The sequence below is a fragment of the Saccharomyces cerevisiae genome, chromosome V (assembly GCF_000146045.2).
Source record: "Saccharomyces cerevisiae S288C chromosome V, complete sequence".
NCBI lineage: Eukaryota > Fungi > Ascomycota > Saccharomycetes > Saccharomycetales > Saccharomycetaceae > Saccharomyces > Saccharomyces cerevisiae.
This window is the reverse complement of record NC_001137.3, coordinates 19,067-39,759: the sequence shown is the minus strand read 5'-3', so window position 1 is coordinate 39,759 and position 20,693 is coordinate 19,067. Positions and strand designations below refer to the sequence as shown.

The 20,693-nt window shown below is 38.4% G+C and overlaps 10 protein-coding genes across 10 annotated transcripts; 6 read left to right on the top strand and 4 right to left on the bottom strand.

Annotated features, from left to right (window-relative positions):
• Positions 1–222: 222 nt before the first annotated feature.
• Positions 223–3,225, top strand: CIN8 (kinesin motor protein CIN8; the record flags this gene model as incomplete). The annotated part of the gene is made up of 1 exon (NM_001178876.1): positions 223–3,225. The coding sequence occupies one exon, from the start codon at positions 223–225 to the stop codon at positions 3,223–3,225; it is 3,003 nt and encodes a 1,000-aa protein (NP_010853.2).
• A 280-nt stretch (positions 3,226–3,505) lies between these two features.
• On the bottom strand, positions 3,506–5,353 carry NPR2 (nitrogen permease regulating protein NPR2; the record flags this gene model as incomplete). The annotated part of the gene is made up of 1 exon (NM_001178877.3): positions 3,506–5,353. One exon carries the CDS (start codon positions 5,351–5,353, stop codon positions 3,506–3,508), a length of 1,848 nt encoding a protein of 615 aa, NP_010852.4.
• A 940-nt stretch (positions 5,354–6,293) lies between these two features.
• On the top strand, positions 6,294–8,066 carry CAN1 (arginine permease CAN1; the record flags this gene model as incomplete). The annotated part of the gene is made up of 1 exon (NM_001178878.1): positions 6,294–8,066. One exon carries the CDS (start codon positions 6,294–6,296, stop codon positions 8,064–8,066), a length of 1,773 nt encoding a protein of 590 aa, NP_010851.1.
• Positions 8,067–8,520: 454 nt separating this feature from the next.
• On the top strand, positions 8,521–9,963 carry AVT2 (Avt2p; the record flags this gene model as incomplete). The annotated part of the gene is made up of 1 exon (NM_001178879.1): positions 8,521–9,963. The coding sequence occupies one exon, from the start codon at positions 8,521–8,523 to the stop codon at positions 9,961–9,963; it is 1,443 nt and encodes a 480-aa protein (NP_010850.1).
• Positions 9,964–10,216: 253 nt separating this feature from the next.
• On the bottom strand, positions 10,217–12,103 carry SIT1 (siderophore transporter; the record flags this gene model as incomplete). The annotated part of the gene is made up of 1 exon (NM_001178880.3): positions 10,217–12,103. The coding sequence occupies one exon, from the start codon at positions 12,101–12,103 to the stop codon at positions 10,217–10,219; it is 1,887 nt and encodes a 628-aa protein (NP_010849.3).
• Positions 12,104–12,553: 450 nt separating this feature from the next.
• HPA3 (D-amino-acid N-acetyltransferase) lies at positions 12,554–13,039 on the bottom strand (the record flags this gene model as incomplete). Its single annotated transcript, NM_001178881.2, has 1 exon — positions 12,554–13,039. One exon carries the CDS (start codon positions 13,037–13,039, stop codon positions 12,554–12,556), a length of 486 nt encoding a protein of 161 aa, NP_010848.2.
• YEL067C (uncharacterized protein) lies at positions 12,984–13,571 on the top strand (the record flags this gene model as incomplete). The annotated part of the gene is made up of 1 exon (NM_001178882.1): positions 12,984–13,571. One exon carries the CDS (start codon positions 12,984–12,986, stop codon positions 13,569–13,571), a length of 588 nt encoding a protein of 195 aa, NP_010847.1.
• A 210-nt stretch (positions 13,572–13,781) lies between these two features.
• On the top strand, positions 13,782–14,114 carry YEL068C (uncharacterized protein; the record flags this gene model as incomplete). Its single annotated transcript, NM_001270743.1, has 1 exon — positions 13,782–14,114. The coding sequence occupies one exon, from the start codon at positions 13,782–13,784 to the stop codon at positions 14,112–14,114; it is 333 nt and encodes a 110-aa protein (NP_001257672.1).
• A 2,414-nt stretch (positions 14,115–16,528) lies between these two features.
• On the top strand, positions 16,529–18,223 carry HXT13 (hexose transporter HXT13; the record flags this gene model as incomplete). Its single annotated transcript, NM_001178884.1, has 1 exon — positions 16,529–18,223. One exon carries the CDS (start codon positions 16,529–16,531, stop codon positions 18,221–18,223), a length of 1,695 nt encoding a protein of 564 aa, NP_010845.1.
• Positions 18,224–18,662: 439 nt separating this feature from the next.
• On the bottom strand, positions 18,663–20,171 carry DSF1 (mannitol dehydrogenase DSF1; the record flags this gene model as incomplete). Its single annotated transcript, NM_001178885.1, has 1 exon — positions 18,663–20,171. One exon carries the CDS (start codon positions 20,169–20,171, stop codon positions 18,663–18,665), a length of 1,509 nt encoding a protein of 502 aa, NP_010844.1.
• Positions 20,172–20,693: the final 522 nt, after the last annotated feature.

The following is a 20,693-nucleotide window of genomic DNA, read 5'->3' as shown; positions in this document are numbered from 1 at the left end:
GATGTATTAGGTACGCGAAATAAACAAAACAAACAAACAAGGCCGCAACAATAACATCATCTAAAGACTTCCTTTGTGACCCGCTTCTCAACAGCGGGTGTAGAACTTATGGTATGGCCAGAAAGTAACGTTGAGTATAGATACAGAAGCAAGCAATTCAAAGGAAAAAGTAATAAAAAGTATATAAAAGCGCAAAAAATACAACAAGAAAGAATTTGTTTGATGCCAGCGGAAAACCAAAATACGGGTCAAGATAGAAGCTCCAACAGCATCAGTAAAAATGGCAACTCTCAGGTTGGATGTCACACTGTTCCTAATGAGGAACTGAACATCACTGTAGCTGTGCGATGCAGAGGAAGGAATGAAAGGGAAATTAGTATGAAAAGCTCCGTTGTGGTAAATGTTCCAGATATTACAGGTTCTAAAGAAATTTCCATTAACACGACGGGAGATACCGGTATAACTGCTCAAATGAATGCCAAGAGATACACAGTGGACAAAGTCTTCGGTCCCGGCGCTTCCCAGGATCTAATTTTTGATGAAGTGGCGGGCCCATTATTCCAGGATTTCATTAAAGGTTACAATTGCACCGTACTGGTATATGGTATGACGTCAACAGGTAAAACATATACAATGACGGGCGACGAAAAGTTATATAATGGTGAATTGAGCGATGCAGCAGGAATTATACCGAGGGTTCTTTTGAAGTTGTTTGACACATTGGAACTACAACAGAACGATTACGTAGTAAAATGTTCGTTCATTGAACTCTACAACGAAGAATTGAAGGACCTCTTGGACAGCAATAGCAACGGCTCTAGTAATACTGGCTTTGACGGCCAATTTATGAAAAAATTGAGGATTTTTGATTCAAGCACAGCAAATAATACCACTAGCAACAGTGCTAGTAGTTCCAGGAGTAATTCTAGGAACAGTTCTCCGAGGTCATTAAATGATCTAACACCTAAAGCTGCTCTATTAAGAAAAAGGTTAAGGACAAAATCACTGCCGAATACCATCAAGCAACAGTATCAACAACAACAGGCAGTGAATTCCAGGAACAACTCTTCCTCTAACTCTGGCTCTACCACTAATAATGCTTCTAGTAACACCAACACAAATAACGGTCAAAGAAGTTCGATGGCTCCAAATGACCAAACTAATGGTATATACATCCAGAATTTGCAAGAATTTCACATAACAAATGCTATGGAGGGGCTAAACCTATTACAAAAAGGCTTAAAGCATAGGCAAGTAGCGTCCACTAAAATGAACGATTTTTCCAGTAGATCTCATACCATTTTTACAATCACTTTGTATAAGAAGCATCAGGATGAACTATTTAGAATTTCCAAAATGAATCTTGTGGATTTAGCTGGTTCAGAAAACATCAACAGATCCGGAGCATTAAATCAACGTGCCAAAGAAGCTGGTTCAATCAACCAAAGTCTATTGACGCTGGGCAGGGTCATAAACGCACTCGTAGATAAAAGCGGCCATATACCTTTCCGTGAATCGAAATTGACCCGCCTGCTTCAAGATTCCCTGGGTGGTAATACGAAAACCGCACTAATTGCTACTATATCGCCTGCAAAGGTAACTTCTGAAGAAACCTGCAGTACATTAGAGTATGCTTCGAAGGCTAAAAACATTAAGAACAAGCCGCAACTGGGTTCATTTATAATGAAGGATATTTTGGTTAAAAATATAACTATGGAATTAGCAAAGATTAAATCCGATTTACTCTCTACAAAGTCCAAAGAAGGAATATATATGAGCCAAGATCACTACAAAAATTTGAACAGTGATTTAGAAAGTTATAAAAATGAAGTTCAAGAATGTAAAAGAGAAATTGAAAGTTTGACATCGAAAAATGCATTGCTAGTAAAAGATAAATTGAAGTCAAAAGAAACTATTCAATCTCAAAATTGCCAAATAGAATCATTGAAAACTACCATAGATCATTTAAGGGCACAACTAGATAAACAGCATAAAACTGAAATTGAAATATCCGATTTTAATAACAAACTACAGAAGTTGACTGAGGTAATGCAAATGGCCCTACATGATTACAAAAAAAGAGAACTTGACCTTAATCAAAAGTTTGAAATGCATATTACTAAAGAAATTAAAAAATTGAAATCTACACTGTTTTTACAATTAAACACTATGCAACAGGAAAGTATTCTTCAAGAGACTAATATCCAACCAAATCTTGATATGATCAAAAATGAAGTACTGACTCTTATGAGAACCATGCAAGAAAAAGCTGAACTAATGTACAAAGACTGTGTGAAGAAAATTTTAAACGAATCTCCTAAATTCTTCAATGTTGTTATTGAGAAAATCGACATAATAAGAGTAGATTTCCAAAAATTTTATAAAAATATAGCCGAGAATCTTTCTGATATTAGCGAAGAAAATAACAACATGAAACAGTACTTAAAAAACCATTTTTTCAAGAATAACCATCAAGAATTACTGAATCGTCATGTGGATTCTACTTATGAAAATATTGAGAAGAGAACAAACGAGTTTGTTGAGAACTTTAAAAAGGTCCTAAATGACCACCTTGACGAAAATAAAAAACTAATAATGCAGAATCTGACAACTGCAACCAGCGCGGTTATTGATCAAGAAATGGATCTGTTTGAACCCAAGCGCGTTAAATGGGAAAATTCATTTGATCTGATAAATGATTGTGACTCCATGAATAACGAATTCTATAATAGCATGGCAGCGACGCTATCGCAAATCAAGAGTACTGTTGATACATCATCAAATTCGATGAATGAGTCTATTTCAGTCATGAAAGGACAAGTGGAAGAATCGGAGAACGCTATATCCCTTTTGAAGAACAATACCAAATTTAATGATCAATTTGAGCAGCTTATTAACAAGCATAACATGTTGAAAGATAACATTAAAAATTCGATAACATCAACACACTCTCATATAACTAATGTGGATGATATCTATAATACGATTGAAAACATAATGAAAAACTATGGTAACAAGGAAAACGCTACCAAAGACGAAATGATCGAGAACATATTGAAGGAAATACCAAATCTAAGTAAGAAAATGCCGTTAAGGTTATCAAACATAAATAGCAATTCAGTGCAAAGTGTAATATCGCCCAAAAAGCATGCAATTGAAGATGAAAACAAATCCAGTGAAAATGTGGACAATGAGGGCTCGAGAAAAATGTTAAAGATTGAATAGTTGATATTGCCTTTCAGTCGAATATATATTCAAACTAGTGGTTAATAAAAACAAAGTATGTAAAGAATACTCAGTTATTCATTAGAAGGCAAGACAGAAGAGAAGGGTGTGAAACCACCTCTACCAAACACACCAAGAGATGAACCTAAATCAAATTTTCACAGAGCTAACTATATAAACGTTTGGATTCGTGTGTACTATCTTTATTTACGGAAATAAGTTGTAATATTAAAAAAAAAAAAAAACATTTTGATGGACAATGAATTTCTCTAATTTTAACTCAGCTATTAATTACCTTAAATTCTCCTAATTCGTTTAGGTAGCTTTCGACTTCTAATTTAGGCTTGCTCAGTAAAACGCAAATTTTATCAAATGTTTCGGCATTCCTAATAGACTCTTCAAGAATACCTTCTTCTTCGTCGCTGAGTTTCGGCATAGTACTTTTGCCTGTTGCCAACGAACTTACCCTTTGCATTTCAAATGAAACCTTTGATGGTCTTTCTGGTTTCAAGTTGCCGGATTGTGCCGTATTTCTAGACCCTGTGGCTGAAAGCAAATGATTGTGATTTCTTTTTTCAAGTAACTTATCATTATTCACTAAATCTTTTGTTATTATTGGTGTCATTTCTTTTGGTTCACGTGAACCTGCATTTATCATTACAGGAAAAGAGTAGCACCTGTAAATGATACGTTTTTCCAGGCCAAACGTTATGAACCTTCTTATATCAATGTTATTTTCTTTTAAAATCATATATTTCGACTCATACCATGTTTTCAGCGTTTGACCTTGTGAAAGTGACCTATAAAGGTCAAATAGGCATGATCTTGTTGGTAGGAATCGGTTACGATTGTTGATGACATGAATATTTGAACTCGAGCAGGAGGTTTGTGATTGCCTCCAGTCTTTATAAATTGATGAAAAAGAGGAATTTAAGGAGGAGTTTTGAGAAACTCTACTGGTAGAACTAAAAGATGTAGTTCTAGAATCCGGGTTTGACGGTATGCTAGATGATTTGGATTTTCTTCGTACAGAAAATGATGGTGAGTCTTGGTCACCTGAACCCAGACTTTTGTTTAAGGGCAAGTTCGATATTTTAGACACTTCTGGGAACGTAACATAAGATTGACAGTCACTAGCCATTAGTGGATCAGTCAAAAAATTCCTAATTAATGAAGAAGGAGCGTATATGTTAGAAAATTGGAAAATATCTGATAATGTAACACACTTATAGTATATTAAGTGACGTATGCACTCTATCACTAGGCCAGGATCACTGTTGCTTAGTTTAGAAATTTTGGCAATGCTGTTTAAGCCATCAATGTAAGGGACTATACTCATCATGGTTGGATCCCAGTTGACATCAATAATCTTCTTCAAATTTACAGACGACAGGGGCACATCTTCTAATGAGACACAAGTTGTCGGTGGTCTCAACAGCGGAAAAATCTTTATGTCTACTGCATTTCCCTCATCAATTGGTATGAGGCATTCGGAATAGTTATTCAGGTCTTGGAAAATTCTCATCAATAAATCTTGTATGGAAAATGCGGATTGCGGAAGGCCCAAATCCTTGATAAGGTCACTGTATCTGCTGCTTCTCATATCCTTTGTATCCTTTTCGGATGTAGGATGAGTTGGTGTGGTGTTACTACTAGGATTTGGCGTGGATGAAGGACCTGCAGTGGAGGGTGTTGTTGTGGAGTTTTCCAACACCTTCAAATCGAAGAAAACTGGATCTCTTTCCGATTTGGATAGCAATTGATTTTGTTCTTCAAGAACTTTGAACATTTTGCCCAGCCTAGTAATAGCTGGTTCGTAGGGAGACGTCTCACAATCATATGGGAATACAAATACAAAATTAAAACTAAAAAAATTCCTAGCATATATTGGAGAATTGATTGTCACAGGATAACATACAATCCTATATGTACCATACTTAAAAGTGATCAACTTGTGGCATAATATAGGCTTCGGTATGATGTAGTTTTTAAATGTGTTGAAATTAATACCATGATTTTTCAAATTATTTGGCGGAAACTCGTATTTAATCTTAGAACCTTCTGTAGGATGGAACACGGAGTAAAATATTGTGTGTATGGGCACAAACCCTTGGAAATAGCTTAGCATTTGCCGTTGGCCTGATGATCTGACCATTCCCTTTAGTAGAGAAAGAAAGTCGCTTCAAGCTAACCCAGTTTTCTTTTTTTTTATCACTTATCAGTCCTATTCGGAGATACAGGCAACAAGTGATAGAGGGCCCATTATGAATACGCACCTCTATGTATTTCCGAGATACGATTACTCCAGTTCCTCTTACAAGAAATGCATAAAAATAGTTACAATTAATTAGAACAAGAACTTATTTAGAACACGTTCACACTGAGTAAGAACTCTTGTCCCTTATTAGCCTTGATAGTGCTGAAAAAAAGAAAAAAAACAAAAAAAAGAAATAAAATAACGGCAAACAGCAAAGGCCACAGAACCGTATTCATGTTACTTCTGCAATATCAATCACTTACTGGCAAGTGCGTATAAATTAAACCTATTTCTTTATCATCATATTTACTTATATCTTTAACAGATTCCAAACCCTAAAGTGTCCGAATTTTCAATAGGGCGAACTTGAAGAATAACCAAGGTCAATAATATATCTTTTAGTATAACCCTGAAATTTGCCCTATAGAAATCTAGGGTTTCTGTGTGGTTTCCGGGTGAGTCATACGGCTTTTTTGAATTTCTTTTTTTGCAGTTGTCTCTATCAATGAAAATTTCGAGGAAGACGATAAGGTTAAGATAAGTAGATAAGAGAATGATACGAGATAAAGCACAAATTAGCAGAAAGAAGAGTGGTTGCGAACAGAGTAAACCGAATCAGGGAATCCCTTTTTGCAAAAACATCAATTATCCTTTTCTTTTTTTTACGTATATATCTGGAACAGAAATATATAAGTTACTATTATACTTATAGTTGGATCCAGTTTTTAATCTGTCGTCAATCGAAAGTTTATTTCAGAGTTCTTCAGACTTCTTAACTCCTGTAAAAACAAAAAAAAAAAAAGGCATAGCAATGACAAATTCAAAAGAAGACGCCGACATAGAGGAGAAGCATATGTACAATGAGCCGGTCACAACCCTCTTTCACGACGTTGAAGCTTCACAAACACACCACAGACGTGGGTCAATACCATTGAAAGATGAGAAAAGTAAAGAATTGTATCCATTGCGCTCTTTCCCGACGAGAGTAAATGGCGAGGATACGTTCTCTATGGAGGATGGCATAGGTGATGAAGATGAAGGAGAAGTACAGAACGCTGAAGTGAAGAGAGAGCTTAAGCAAAGACATATTGGTATGATTGCCCTTGGTGGTACTATTGGTACAGGTCTTTTCATTGGTTTATCCACACCTCTGACCAACGCCGGCCCAGTGGGCGCTCTTATATCATATTTATTTATGGGTTCTTTGGCATATTCTGTCACGCAGTCCTTGGGTGAAATGGCTACATTCATCCCTGTTACATCCTCTTTCACAGTTTTCTCACAAAGATTCCTTTCTCCAGCATTTGGTGCGGCCAATGGTTACATGTATTGGTTTTCTTGGGCAATCACTTTTGCCCTGGAACTTAGTGTAGTTGGCCAAGTCATTCAATTTTGGACGTACAAAGTTCCACTGGCGGCATGGATTAGTATTTTTTGGGTAATTATCACAATAATGAACTTGTTCCCTGTCAAATATTACGGTGAATTCGAGTTCTGGGTCGCTTCCATCAAAGTTTTAGCCATTATCGGGTTTCTAATATACTGTTTTTGTATGGTTTGTGGTGCTGGGGTTACCGGCCCAGTTGGATTCCGTTATTGGAGAAACCCAGGTGCCTGGGGTCCAGGTATAATATCTAAGGATAAAAACGAAGGGAGGTTCTTAGGTTGGGTTTCCTCTTTGATTAACGCTGCCTTCACATTTCAAGGTACTGAACTAGTTGGTATCACTGCTGGTGAAGCTGCAAACCCCAGAAAATCCGTTCCAAGAGCCATCAAAAAAGTTGTTTTCCGTATCTTAACCTTCTACATTGGCTCTCTATTATTCATTGGACTTTTAGTTCCATACAATGACCCTAAACTAACACAATCTACTTCCTACGTTTCTACTTCTCCCTTTATTATTGCTATTGAGAACTCTGGTACAAAGGTTTTGCCACATATCTTCAACGCTGTTATCTTAACAACCATTATTTCTGCCGCAAATTCAAATATTTACGTTGGTTCCCGTATTTTATTTGGTCTATCAAAGAACAAGTTGGCTCCTAAATTCCTGTCAAGGACCACCAAAGGTGGTGTTCCATACATTGCAGTTTTCGTTACTGCTGCATTTGGCGCTTTGGCTTACATGGAGACATCTACTGGTGGTGACAAAGTTTTCGAATGGCTATTAAATATCACTGGTGTTGCAGGCTTTTTTGCATGGTTATTTATCTCAATCTCGCACATCAGATTTATGCAAGCTTTGAAATACCGTGGCATCTCTCGTGACGAGTTACCATTTAAAGCTAAATTAATGCCCGGCTTGGCTTATTATGCGGCCACATTTATGACGATCATTATCATTATTCAAGGTTTCACGGCTTTTGCACCAAAATTCAATGGTGTTAGCTTTGCTGCCGCCTATATCTCTATTTTCCTGTTCTTAGCTGTTTGGATCTTATTTCAATGCATATTCAGATGCAGATTTATTTGGAAGATTGGAGATGTCGACATCGATTCCGATAGAAGAGACATTGAGGCAATTGTATGGGAAGATCATGAACCAAAGACTTTTTGGGACAAATTTTGGAATGTTGTAGCATAGATATGACGTTTTATTACCTTTGATCACATTTCCACGCCATTTCGCATTCTCACCCTCATAAGTCATACACCGAAAAGAAAGTTTAAGGGATCAATGAGCTTACTATAATCTCAGTATATTTATTTTTATCGATGATTCACCACAACAATCTTGCTCCCGAAAAGAAAGCAGACGGAGTAGAAGCATTTGAAACTCCTTCAGACCTTCAAGTATATATATATATATATATATATGTATATGTGTACATTTTCACGCTAATACTAATGTATAATTAGAAGATAATTTTTACTCATTTTTCGTTATCTTCACGTCACCCGAACCTAGAACCAAATGTCATTTTCACGATATGTAAATAGTGAAATAGGCAAAAACGCCAAAAAGTAGTAAGCGCAACATACACTAAACCATTAAAGAATATCTCGACCAGAATCTAACAGATATACATGTTCCGATAATGTCTGAGTTAGGTGAGTATTCTAAATTAGAAAACAAAGAGCTTAGAACGGAGTTTGAATTGACAAATTTTCCTTTTCCAGGCACAACTGATAACGACTCCGATGACGGAAGCCAAGGGCAGAACTCTTTGAATATCATTACTCCTGACATGGATGATACTCTGGTTAATGATGTACTTCGAGAAAACGATAAAAAGTCTAGTATGAGAATGGCTTTTATGAATCTAGCAAACTCTATTCTTGGTGCCGGAATAATTACTCAGCCGTTCGCGATCAAAAATGCTGGTATATTAGGCGGGCTATTATCATACGTAGCCCTCGGATTTATAGTTGATTGGACGTTAAGACTTATTGTCATTAACTTGACTCTTGCTGGCAAGAGAACATACCAGGGTACGGTCGAACATGTAATGGGTAAAAAAGGGAAATTGCTGATTCTATTTACAAACGGGTTATTTGCATTTGGTGGATGTATTGGTTATTGCATAATTATTGGGGATACGATACCCCACGTACTCAGAGCTATATTCAGCCAGAACGATGGTAATGTACATTTTTGGCTCAGGCGAAATGTCATAATTGTAATGGTCACTACTTTCATTTCCTTTCCGTTATCAATGAAGAGAAACATAGAGGCACTATCAAAGGCATCTTTCTTGGCCGTTATAAGTATGATTATAATTGTACTGACAGTGGTAATTAGAGGACCTATGCTGCCCTATGATTGGAAAGGTCATTCTCTGAAGTTATCTGATTTTTTCATGAAAGCTACTATATTCAGAAGTCTCTCTGTCATTTCCTTTGCGTTGGTTTGTCATCATAATACTAGTTTTATTTTCTTTTCCATGAGGAATAGAAGTGTGGCAAAATTTACCAGGTTAACGCATATCAGTATCATTATCTCAGTAATATGCTGTGCACTAATGGGATATTCGGGATTTGCAGTTTTCAAAGAAAAAACAAAAGGCAATGTTTTAAACAGTTTCCCAGGAACAGACACTGCTATCAACATAGCCAGACTCTGTTTCGGATTTAACATGCTAACCACATTCCCCATGGAAATTTTTGTTTTGAGAGATGTTGTCGGTAACTTGTTACATGAATGCAACCTTATTAAAAATTATGACGAACACACTCAATTATCAGGTAAACAGCACGTCGTTATAACTTCTTCACTAGTCTTCATCACCATGGGTATATCATTAACTACATGTAATTTAGGAGCATTATTTGAACTGATTGGGGCCACTACGGCATCGACTATGGCTTACATTTTGCCGCCATACACAAATTTGTTGTTAACTAGTAAGAAGAAGAGTTGGAAGGAAAGGCTTCCTTTCTATCTTTGTATATGCTTTGGTTTCATGATTATGATAATCAGCAGCACCCAAACTATTATTGATGCAGTTAATGGTTCTGATGGACAGCACTGCCAAATATAGGGTATTTTTTCTTTCTGCTGGGTTTTAAAAAACTAGTTTAGTTACCTCATTGGAACTCAAATATTTATCCACTTTGGATAGTATATACGTCAAATTCTTTTGGTATTTTATCGCCGAGAAGTCGGTAGAGCCAGCATCAGATGCAAAGCCATGCAAAGACTGATATAAAGACTGTTATACCAAATGTTATGATATGTTCTTGACTATGTAGTAGCTATATGTGCATGTATGAAATTATTTGGGTGAGATAATATTAATCTTTCCTATCTTTACTGCTTGTAAAGTGCGTAAAGAATTTATTTTTCAAAAAACTTTCTTCCTTTTCCTCAATTTCAAAGGTGTTTTTACTTTCCAAATGATCATTGCCTTCAAGAGCAATAGAATCTGTTAGTTTATGATTTCTCAACATGAATGCGCAACCTAACAAAGGAAAGCAGAATACCAAACCTATGATACATAAAATCTTTTGAACATAGCGGTAAGACATGACTAAAGCTATTCTTTCTGGTGTTCCCCAGGTATAAGTTGTAATGAATGTAAATGGAGAACCGTACGCTTGTGCAGCTAAGGTTGGATCGGAAATTCTTTTTGAAATTTCTTTGGGTAGGATATTAGTCCAGACAGCTCCGCTAACAGAACTACCAAATGCAGAACCAATATTATAAGTGGCAAGGTATAATGAGGTTACTACCGCCATTCTTGCATGAGTTTTAGCGGATGCTTGGATGGAAGCTTGAGTCACATAGGTAAATGAACCTGCACCGAAACCTAATAGACACAAAGAGCCAATGATACCGGAATGAGCACCGGAGTCACCACGGTAATGGACCAGCAAACCAAATGAGACGATCCAACAAGAAATGCCAAATATAATAAAAGGCTTAGTCCTTCTAACTTTAATCAGTATGAACCCGAGGATTGTACCAACGATAACAGAAACAAATGAATACAAGGAGGTAATTCTTGTAGCGGACTTTATGGATTCATGAACTGCAACGACTAGTACAGTATACATGTAATCACCTTGCATATACCAGTTAAAATTGATAAAGAATGCGATGAGTAGAGCGAAAAAGATACCTCTATCTTGAATCAAGTCCCAAGGTGTCAATGGATGTCTCGAGTACTTTATTTCCCATAGCATGTACAGTGGTAACACTACAACCCAACCAATGACTTCAGGGACAATAATATGCGCAGTTTTCCATTCCTCTTTCAAACCACCCGCTAAGGTGAATGGAACCAATACACACCCGAAAAATACAGTAATTAATAACATTCCAATGATATCCAATTTCCAAAATGCGATGTCTATACAAAAGGACTTCCACTTCAATTTGTTTAGCGCTTCGAACTCGGGCTTCAATCTATCTTTAGCATGCTTTCTTGCTAAATACCTCATGTGCAACATACAAATTCCAAGCGGAATACAAGCTAGCGGCAGTATAAAAGCCCACATACCAATACCCCATTTCCAATTAGCATCTATGGCACTTGTTACGTTCCCGCTAATCCAGGTGTTGATGATAAATGGTAAAGCTGGAATGAATAAGGCTAACAACCTCCAGTTCAAGTTGGAAAAGTCAGAAGCAATAACTTCCAAAATTAGAATAATACCGGTAAGACCCAATTGGTAAAAACAACCACCAACTGCAAATCTTGTAATATTCACCGCTTGCGACTCAATGATGGTCCCCATGCTATAAAAAATGATACTGACAATCATAATGGAAAATCTGCCGAAGATATCTGATAATCTGGCAAAGAAGATCTGGCCTACAGCCGCAATAACCGTCTTAATACAGTTGACGGTCGATAGCAGCGAGTGCTGGGAGTACGACGAAGTCGCGTACGCCTGGAAAGTGTAACGGATATTACCATCTAATCCGTAAGCATAGGCAATGAGGAAAAGTGAGAAGAATAATGCGACACGGTAGATCGGGCGGTTGTACATTTCTGCGTAAATCTCGATGTTATGCACACCTGGATCTATCAATTCAATGTAAGAAGGTGCTGGAGAAGATGTGGTTAGCGTTGGCTTGACATCGACCTTGGCTCCTACTTCCTTTTCCAGCATCTCGGGAACGACAACCTCTTCAAATTCCTCGGGGAGGGTATGATTAGCAATACCAGGGTCCATTATGGAAAAATTTTCGTACTGGGTCTTTAACAGTTCTTTTACAAAGCACTACGATGTTCTAGCCTCATCGGTGATGGACGGTGTCCATTGCTTATATAGTATCTGCAAATCATCGCATCACAAAAGTAAATTAAAGGATCACGGATGAGCACTACTAATTATGGCAAAAGACGAACCAGATTGCACCCTCAAATGTGTTCTTTACGGCACATTGTAAACGATGAACTTCGGGGTCTTCCCAGCAGATAAGTTTCTTAAAATGCACCTGGATTAAGCTGCAAGTCATTCTGTGCCTGCGCCGTACGGCGCTTGCGATTAAATCGGAGAACAAACTATGAAAAGCCAATAAGAAACTATTTCACTGGGAAAAAGTGGGAAAAAAGCTTCGCAAGTGAGCCTATAGAAGCTAGAGTTATCTCTATACACAGTAGTCTACATTACACAGCGGTTTCAGTATCCGTTTCTCTTGTAAAGAACCTTATCTGTCTTGTAAGCCACTTTGGTGTACAGCAACTGTGCGCGGTGATTGTAATGGTCTGTAACCCAGTACACTGCAGGCGTACCGAGCTCATCGGCACGGCTGTATACAAATTCTATGAGCTTTCTACCTACGCCTTTGACTCTTGCGCGTTCAGTGACATATAAGTCATTCATGTAGACAACTTCTTCGACATGCCACGACGTCAAATGGTTCAGGTAGTGTGCAAAGCCAATTGCATCGCCGGTCTCGGTGTCAAAGGCTAGAGCACCCCATAGTTTGACCGTAGGGTCTATAAACCTTGCGAAGGTAGTGGTGGCTACTTCCGGAGGCATAACCGTTTTTTGGAAACCCTGATACTCCTTCCACAGTTTGTTCCAGGCTTCCTCATCTTTTGGCTCGATGGCCTTCACCACAATTCGATCGTTAACCATTTTTTCCGGTTCTTCGTTTGACATGCCTACGTTCTTCGTGCTTGCAAAAGGTGGAGATGGGTCTGGGGTCTTTTTCATTAGTCTGCACTCATCTATTTTATATGCCCGTTTTCCGCTTTTAAATATCTTGTCGCAACACTCTCCAGTATACTGTTCGCGAAGGTTTCCGCCTGATAACGATTTAATAACCGGATTGGGAAATATACGATGCGGTCAATTGGTGAAAAAGGCCTTACGCAGAGTATGCAATGTACCGCCTGATCATCAGCTGATCGCTTCAGTGCGATCGATTGGATATGCTAGAGTAGCATTCGTGTTTTGTACGTGTACGTCTGAATGTCGGGATAATTTGCAGAGTGTGACAAGAACTTCAGGCCATCAAACAACAATTAGTCAACCATGCACAGATATACAGTCAACACGGAAGTGCTCGACCATTTTTGTCTCTGCTGTTATGCAAACGGGAACTATAACTTTCTTCTGGACGTTCCATTTCCCCATCCCCTTACAACGCATAGTAAACCAAAAGCAGCCACCGCCTCAATCCTACGTTTAATACAAAAGTGAAGAACTACAATGGTTTAATTCTACTAGACGGCATGCTAACCTGAAAAACTCAAGCATTTTTATCTTTTCAGTCGGTCGTAGCTCTCCAACGGTTGTTTTTTCACAGTATATACTTTTTCATATTATCAGGCGAAAGATACGAGAAAGCCAAAATCAGGCACATTGAAAGGATAAAGCCAAAATCAGGTATACTGAAAGGATGAAAATTTTGGCACTAGCCGTCGCCTTTCAAGGCTTGGCATTGGTATGCTGTACGGATACAACAGACAATTATAACAATTTTACGCATAATACATCGACATTTTACCGCATAGCGGATTATGATAAGAGATTTTGGAGCGTAAAACTACCACCAGTGAATTGGACTACTTGCGGTAATGAAGATCATCCATGGATTACTATCCACTACGACGAGATTGATAAACTCGTTGACGATAAACTGGCAAGTTGGGACAAAGGACCTGTTCCCGATCGTGAAGAATTTAGGAACTCCATCCTTAGACAAGCGAGATGCGACCGCCCACATTACTAGCCATCAATTCTTAATCATTGTAAGCAAGAACTGTCCACTCTAACATTTAGTAGGCTCTCAAACATATGTTAACATAGCACCACTAATTGCACTTCTGATTTAATTGAAGAAAACGGCGTTAAGTGTTTCAAAAATATCAGGTCAGTTAAGAGAAAAAAAAGAAAAATGGGCCGGCAGTCCTTATTTATTTACTTCCAATTTGAATAACTATATAATTTTAATTAGATCAATTCTCTCCCTTTTTTTTTCAAGTTACAGTACTGAAGTGGTGGAAAGGACTTCTGGGTGTGAGTCCTGCAAATGTCATAATACTGTTACAATTTGCTCTTAATTATACTCCAAGAGATTTAAAGCGCAAGATGAAAATGCTCAAGATCAATGTTTTTCAACCTGAGCAGATGAACTAAGGCTCGCTGCTACGTTGTCAGGTATTATTTCTCCTTCTTTTTTCTTATTTCCCTGCAACGTTTGGGAAGAAAACGAATAATTTCAAACCACAGCCAAAAGGATAAAGTTCTACGTAAGAAAAAGTGGTTATTTACTACAATTTCAACCACGGAGCGACCATTTTATCAGCGGCTTTCCTGCGCCGTTGATATCTTCGAACAACTGGAGGGATGTCAAACAATCACACTCTCACATACCTTAATCAAAACTTCGATTCAATATTGGCATCTGCCTCACTGCAGTGTCGGAAATCTATATTAGGATGTAATAATTCTTATGCTGTGAAAGATCAAGTTCTGTAAGGACATATCATGCCAGATACTAGAAGCTATTTCCCCTTTCATGACTGTGACAAGCCCCATGCGAAGATTATTTCAAAATGTAATGCCTTAGGCCAGTATGCGTGGCCTCAAGTGAAATATTCTGCAAAAGCACTATCCTCAATAGAGCATAATTGAAACACTGTAAATCATCCATAAATGCAATATACAAAGTAAATTTTACAGTGTCAACCTTCAAACTTAAACTGACATGTTTGAGGCAGCAACACAACAAAAGATAGGACCTTGACGCTGGTATCTAGTAAGCAAAATTGAAATCGCTGAAGTAGCGATAATGATAATAATTTCAACCAGAGCAAAGCTCCTTCCGCAATTTAGAAATGAGATTTACCCTTCCTGATAATAACATTGCCACCCTATATAGGATGACAGTCTTTCCGGCTTCTATAATTGATTTGATATGTTCATAAGATCCTTTGTAAGAGAAATTTTTGTATGCGGTTTTACCCTTCCATGTGGGTCAATTGACTAAATAAATCAATTTTGTAAGCGCCAAGAGTTGGTTATTAATACATATTATCATTGACCTATAGTTTTCAAGGCTGCAGCTGCTGAGAATTACTGTAGTTGAAAAAAAAACATGAGAGGGAAAGGACTCGGACACCGTTATTGCTAATCACCGATCGTGCTGCAATTTGCTATTTCACAAAATGTCTATAATCTGAAGTGCTGAGAAACCCGGACATTTTAACGCGAATTCTATAATTTTAGAATGGAACAAAATAGTAATGGTACGAGCTCTGGTTGTCGTGTCCTTCTATGGCACCCTTTTACCAATTTAATAATGTCTAGGATTTATCGCTGTACTGCCAAATGCTTCACAACGAAGGGGCAAAGTGTTGCAAAAGCACCTTCCTTACTAAAGGCAGTTTGAAATACATTCAATAAAAAGTAACCTGTGCCTTCAGAGAAACATACTATTGACAATCATTTGTCGTGTTCCTTTCCTTGAACATAAGCCTGAAAACAACAATTTTTTTTTGTCTGTAGGACTACATTTTAGAGTTTCAGTTGATGTCTGCTTGTTGCGATGGCTAGCCAATCACCTAATCGTTGTCGACATCGTTTATTGAACTATGCAGACAGTTAGTTTAATTTAACTTCAAGGGGCGCGCACCGGAGTTAAAACTAAAAAATATTAAATGAGAAATGTGGGGGTGGGGTATGCGTTTCATGTGCGTGGGGAAAGTATAATCATCAGTTCAGGAACCAAGGAACAAAGGCACCACGCGGCGTGGGATGCTTTCTTGTGCGGTGGGTTGTAGGTAGGCAAGATGGTGAGGTTGAATCCGCCCTAGCCCGGCATGACGTAGATATTCGAGGATAATATTAGATAATAATATCCTTTAACTCCTGGTTTACGGATATTCAGAACCCAATGAAAAGACAGTACTCTCTAGGGTTGATTCCCCTGGATATATGCGCAAATGAACATAGTGTTTGTCGAAATTTATCGTTCAAGGGTGTGAGGTCGTATCTTCCAGCAAGTAATTGCAACTAAAAAGTCATATAAAAGAGGCAGATGAAACAGAGTTGTTTGAGGTAAAATTTCTATTCCTACTTTGCACGTAAGGCATAACAATCAAAAAAAGAAAAAAGAAACAAAAGTTAAACCAAAAAAAAAAAATGTCTAGTGCGCAATCCTCTATTGATAGCGATGGAGATGTTCGAGATGCTGATATTCATGTCGCACCACCCGTGGAAAAAGAGTGGTCAGATGGATTTGATGACAACGAAGTCATAAACGGGGATAACGTTGAGCCACCAAAAAGAGGGCTCATAGGTTATCTTGTCATTTACTTACTGTGTTATCCAATATCCTTTGGGGGTTTCCTGCCTGGTTGGGATAGTGGTATCACAGCAGGTTTCATTAACATGGACAACTTTAAAATGAACTTCGGTTCTTACAAGCATAGCACTGGTGAATATTATTTGAGCAACGTGCGTATGGGTCTTCTTGTGGCTATGTTCAGTATTGGATGTGCCATAGGTGGCCTTATTTTTGCCCGTCTTGCTGATACTTTAGGTAGAAGGCTGGCAATTGTGATCGTGGTGTTGGTATATATGGTTGGTGCAATTATTCAGATCAGTTCAAATCACAAATGGTACCAGTACTTTGTCGGTAAGATCATCTACGGTCTTGGTGCTGGTGGCTGTTCGGTGTTGTGTCCAATGCTTTTGTCTGAAATAGCCCCCACAGATTTGAGAGGTGGACTGGTCTCATTGTACCAACTGAACATGACGTTCGGTATTTTCTTGGGTTATTGTAGCGTTTATGGTACGAGAAAATACGATAACACTGCACAATGGAGAGTCCCCCTTGGGCTTTGCTTTTTATGGGCTTTGATTATCATCATTGGTATGTTATTGGTTCCAGAGTCCCCAAGATATCTGATTGAATGTGAGAGACACGAAGAGGCCCGTGCTTCCATTGCCAAAATCAACAAGGTTTCACCAGAGGATCCATGGGTACTCAAACAGGCTGATGAAATCAACGCCGGTGTCCTTGCCCAAAGGGAACTAGGAGAAGCTTCATGGAAAGAACTTTTCTCTGTAAAAACTAAAGTCCTTCAACGTTTGATCACAGGTATTCTTGTGCAAACCTTTTTGCAACTTACTGGTGAAAACTACTTCTTCTTCTACGGAACTACCATTTTTAAATCAGTCGGTCTTACTGATGGGTTTGAGACGTCGATCGTCCTAGGTACAGTGAACTTCTTCTCCACTATTATTGCTGTTATGGTCGTAGACAAAATTGGCCGTCGTAAATGTCTGTTATTTGGTGCAGCTGGGATGATGGCTTGTATGGTCATATTTGCAAGTATCGGGGTGAAATGTCTTTACCCTCATGGCCAGGACGGTCCTTCTTCGAAAGGTGCAGGTAATGCCATGATTGTGTTCACTTGTTTCTATATATTCTGCTTTGCAACGACATGGGCTCCTGTTGCTTATATTGTGGTTGCCGAGTCGTTCCCTTCGAAGGTCAAGTCTAGAGCCATGTCGATTTCAACTGCATGCAACTGGTTATGGCAATTTTTGATCGGTTTTTTCACACCATTCATTACTGGGTCTATCCACTTCTATTATGGTTATGTGTTCGTAGGTTGTTTGGTTGCTATGTTTTTGTACGTTTTCTTCTTTTTACCAGAAACGATTGGTCTATCTTTGGAGGAAATCCAATTACTATACGAAGAAGGTATAAAACCATGGAAATCTGCATCTTGGGTCCCACCTTCTAGGAGAGGTATTTCTTCCGAAGAAAGTAAGACCGAGAAGAAGGATTGGAAGAAATTTTTGAAGTTCTCAAAGAATTCTGATTGATCATAGAGTGCATATGTTTGTCTTGATAGGCAACATTGTATATTATAGTTTACATAATAATGTGTAATTTTAATTTGTCACGAATTTATGAAGATTATCGGAGCTATGAAGATCAACATATGTACAAACTGGCATGTGTCATAAGTAAAAAGCATTCATTAAGACAAAATTGTGTCTAATTCTTAGTCATTTATTCAATTTTTTTTTTTTTTTTTACGTAAAGCGGGGTGGAGTGAAATGATATGGGGATGGTGATGAGAAACTCTAAATGGATCCATTTGACGATCGATTAAAGATCATGAAAGATGCGATTGAAGGAACATAACACGTTACTATTTGTCTAAATAAAACAATATACAAAAATACGACATTATATATACTCTACCCAAGATATTTAGTCATTACTATCGAGGGCGCGTAGATCAGTTCACCTTTAAAATCACACTTGGTCTAAAATTTCCTTAATAGCGGCAATTGGCCCTTTATCGTAAACTGTTTCTAGGGAGTGGGTCAATTGTGCAACGAATTCTTTGTTGTCACGAATCTCAGGACTGAAAAGCACCTCAATGTTAAGCAGTTCGTGAGGATCTTTACCGCCCTTAACTGCGGCTGCCTTCAAGGTTGGTGCCATAGGATCCTCGATTTCGAATGGCTTCCCATTCATGTCTACACCAGTCAGGTAACGGAACCAGCCAGCAACACATACTGCCAACAACTTGTACTTACCATCTGGTTTACGCAACTGCTCGTAAATTGATGGCAAAACATACTTAGGCATCTTACCAGAGCCCATCAAACAAATACGTGCGACAGTGTCCTGAATTGCTGGATTGGAGAATCTTTCCAACACTGATGCAGTGTACTCTTCGAAATCAACACCTGGCACTTTAGGCAATAATGGGATAACTTCCTCACGCATCAAAACACGGATATACTTGTTGATAGTTGGGTCGTTGACAACCTCATGTATATAGGTGTAGCCTGCCAAGTATCCCAAATATCCCATAGCAGAATGTCCACCGTTAAGTAGACGCAACTTCATCAATTCGTAGGAATCGACATCCTTGACGACCTGAACACCAACAAGTTCCCATGGAGGACGGCCATCGGAGAAGTTGTCTTCAAGAACCCATTGGATGAAAGGTTCTGCGACAACGGGACATTGATCTTTGATTCCCCAGGTGTCAGCAACGTATTTACGCTCTTTATCGGTACAACGTGGGGTCACACGGTCCACCATGCTGTTAGGAGAAGTAACCTTGTCTTCAATCCAGGCGGCGAATTTCTCATCCTTCTTTAACTTGGCAAATGCAACAAGCATGGTCTTTACTGTGACACCATTTTGGGGCATGTTGTCACATGACATAATAGTGAATGGGGTAAGACCTCTCTTGTAACGCAACAACAGGGCTTCATATAGGTACCCATACAGAGTATCTGGCTTTTCTGGGTGGTTCAAATCATTGATAATCTCGGGAGCATCTGTCATTAAGGAGTTTGTTGCTTCACTGTGGTAGTAACCGTTTTCTGTGACCGTCAAAGAAACAATGTGTGTGTCTGGATTGGCCATCTTTTCAATAACAGCTCTTGGATCATCGGGAGCGTACATGTAAGCAGTAATGGAACCGACGATATAAGCGTTAGTGTCCTTGATACCACGCTCCACAAGGGTGTATAGGCAATCTTGGGCCTTCATGGCATCGCGCATAAGTGCATCTGCCTTCATTAAACCAACACCACATATGGACCAGTCCTTTAAGTGGTGCTCCTGCATCAGACGGTGCATGAAAACAGCTAAATGGGAACGGTGGAATGCACCGACTCCCAGATGAACAATACCTTGTTTAACACCTTCTCTTGGGTAAGTTGGTATTGGAAGAGTTGATTCAAAACTCTTTAGAGTTTTAGCATTCAAGCTGGTAGCTGTTGTTTCGTCTGATTTTGTCATATTTTTTTTTTTTTGTTTAAATTGTTACTTTTTCTTTTTCCTTTTCTTTGATTATTTTTATTTATTTTTATTGAAGATCTAGGGAAAGATCTAGACAAAGTGAAAATCTTAACAATTGGATGATAAATGTTGGCTATTTATATGTAAAAAATAAATGGAATTTGGAACTATGAGTCTGCAACCGCTGTAACCTCCTTCCCCCTAGAATATAATTGTTCTCGAACTCATTTGGAAACGCTGAAAGTAATTTAATTACTTCTAGACTTTGCGATGCCCTCTCCCACGACAACAACAGAATATACGAGGTATCCGTCCATATATCCACCACTGATGCGCAAGCTTAATTGGTTGTGTGTGCGAAAAGTCTATATAATGACGTATCACAGTTCTATGTACTGCATCAGAAAATGGCGAGCTGAAAGATAAAAAGAACAGTTTACGTAAAGTTACCTGTTTGTTGAGCTCATTCTACAGTTATTTTTAGGTCCGTGCCAAGGAGAGAGTAAATATACGGTGGGGTAT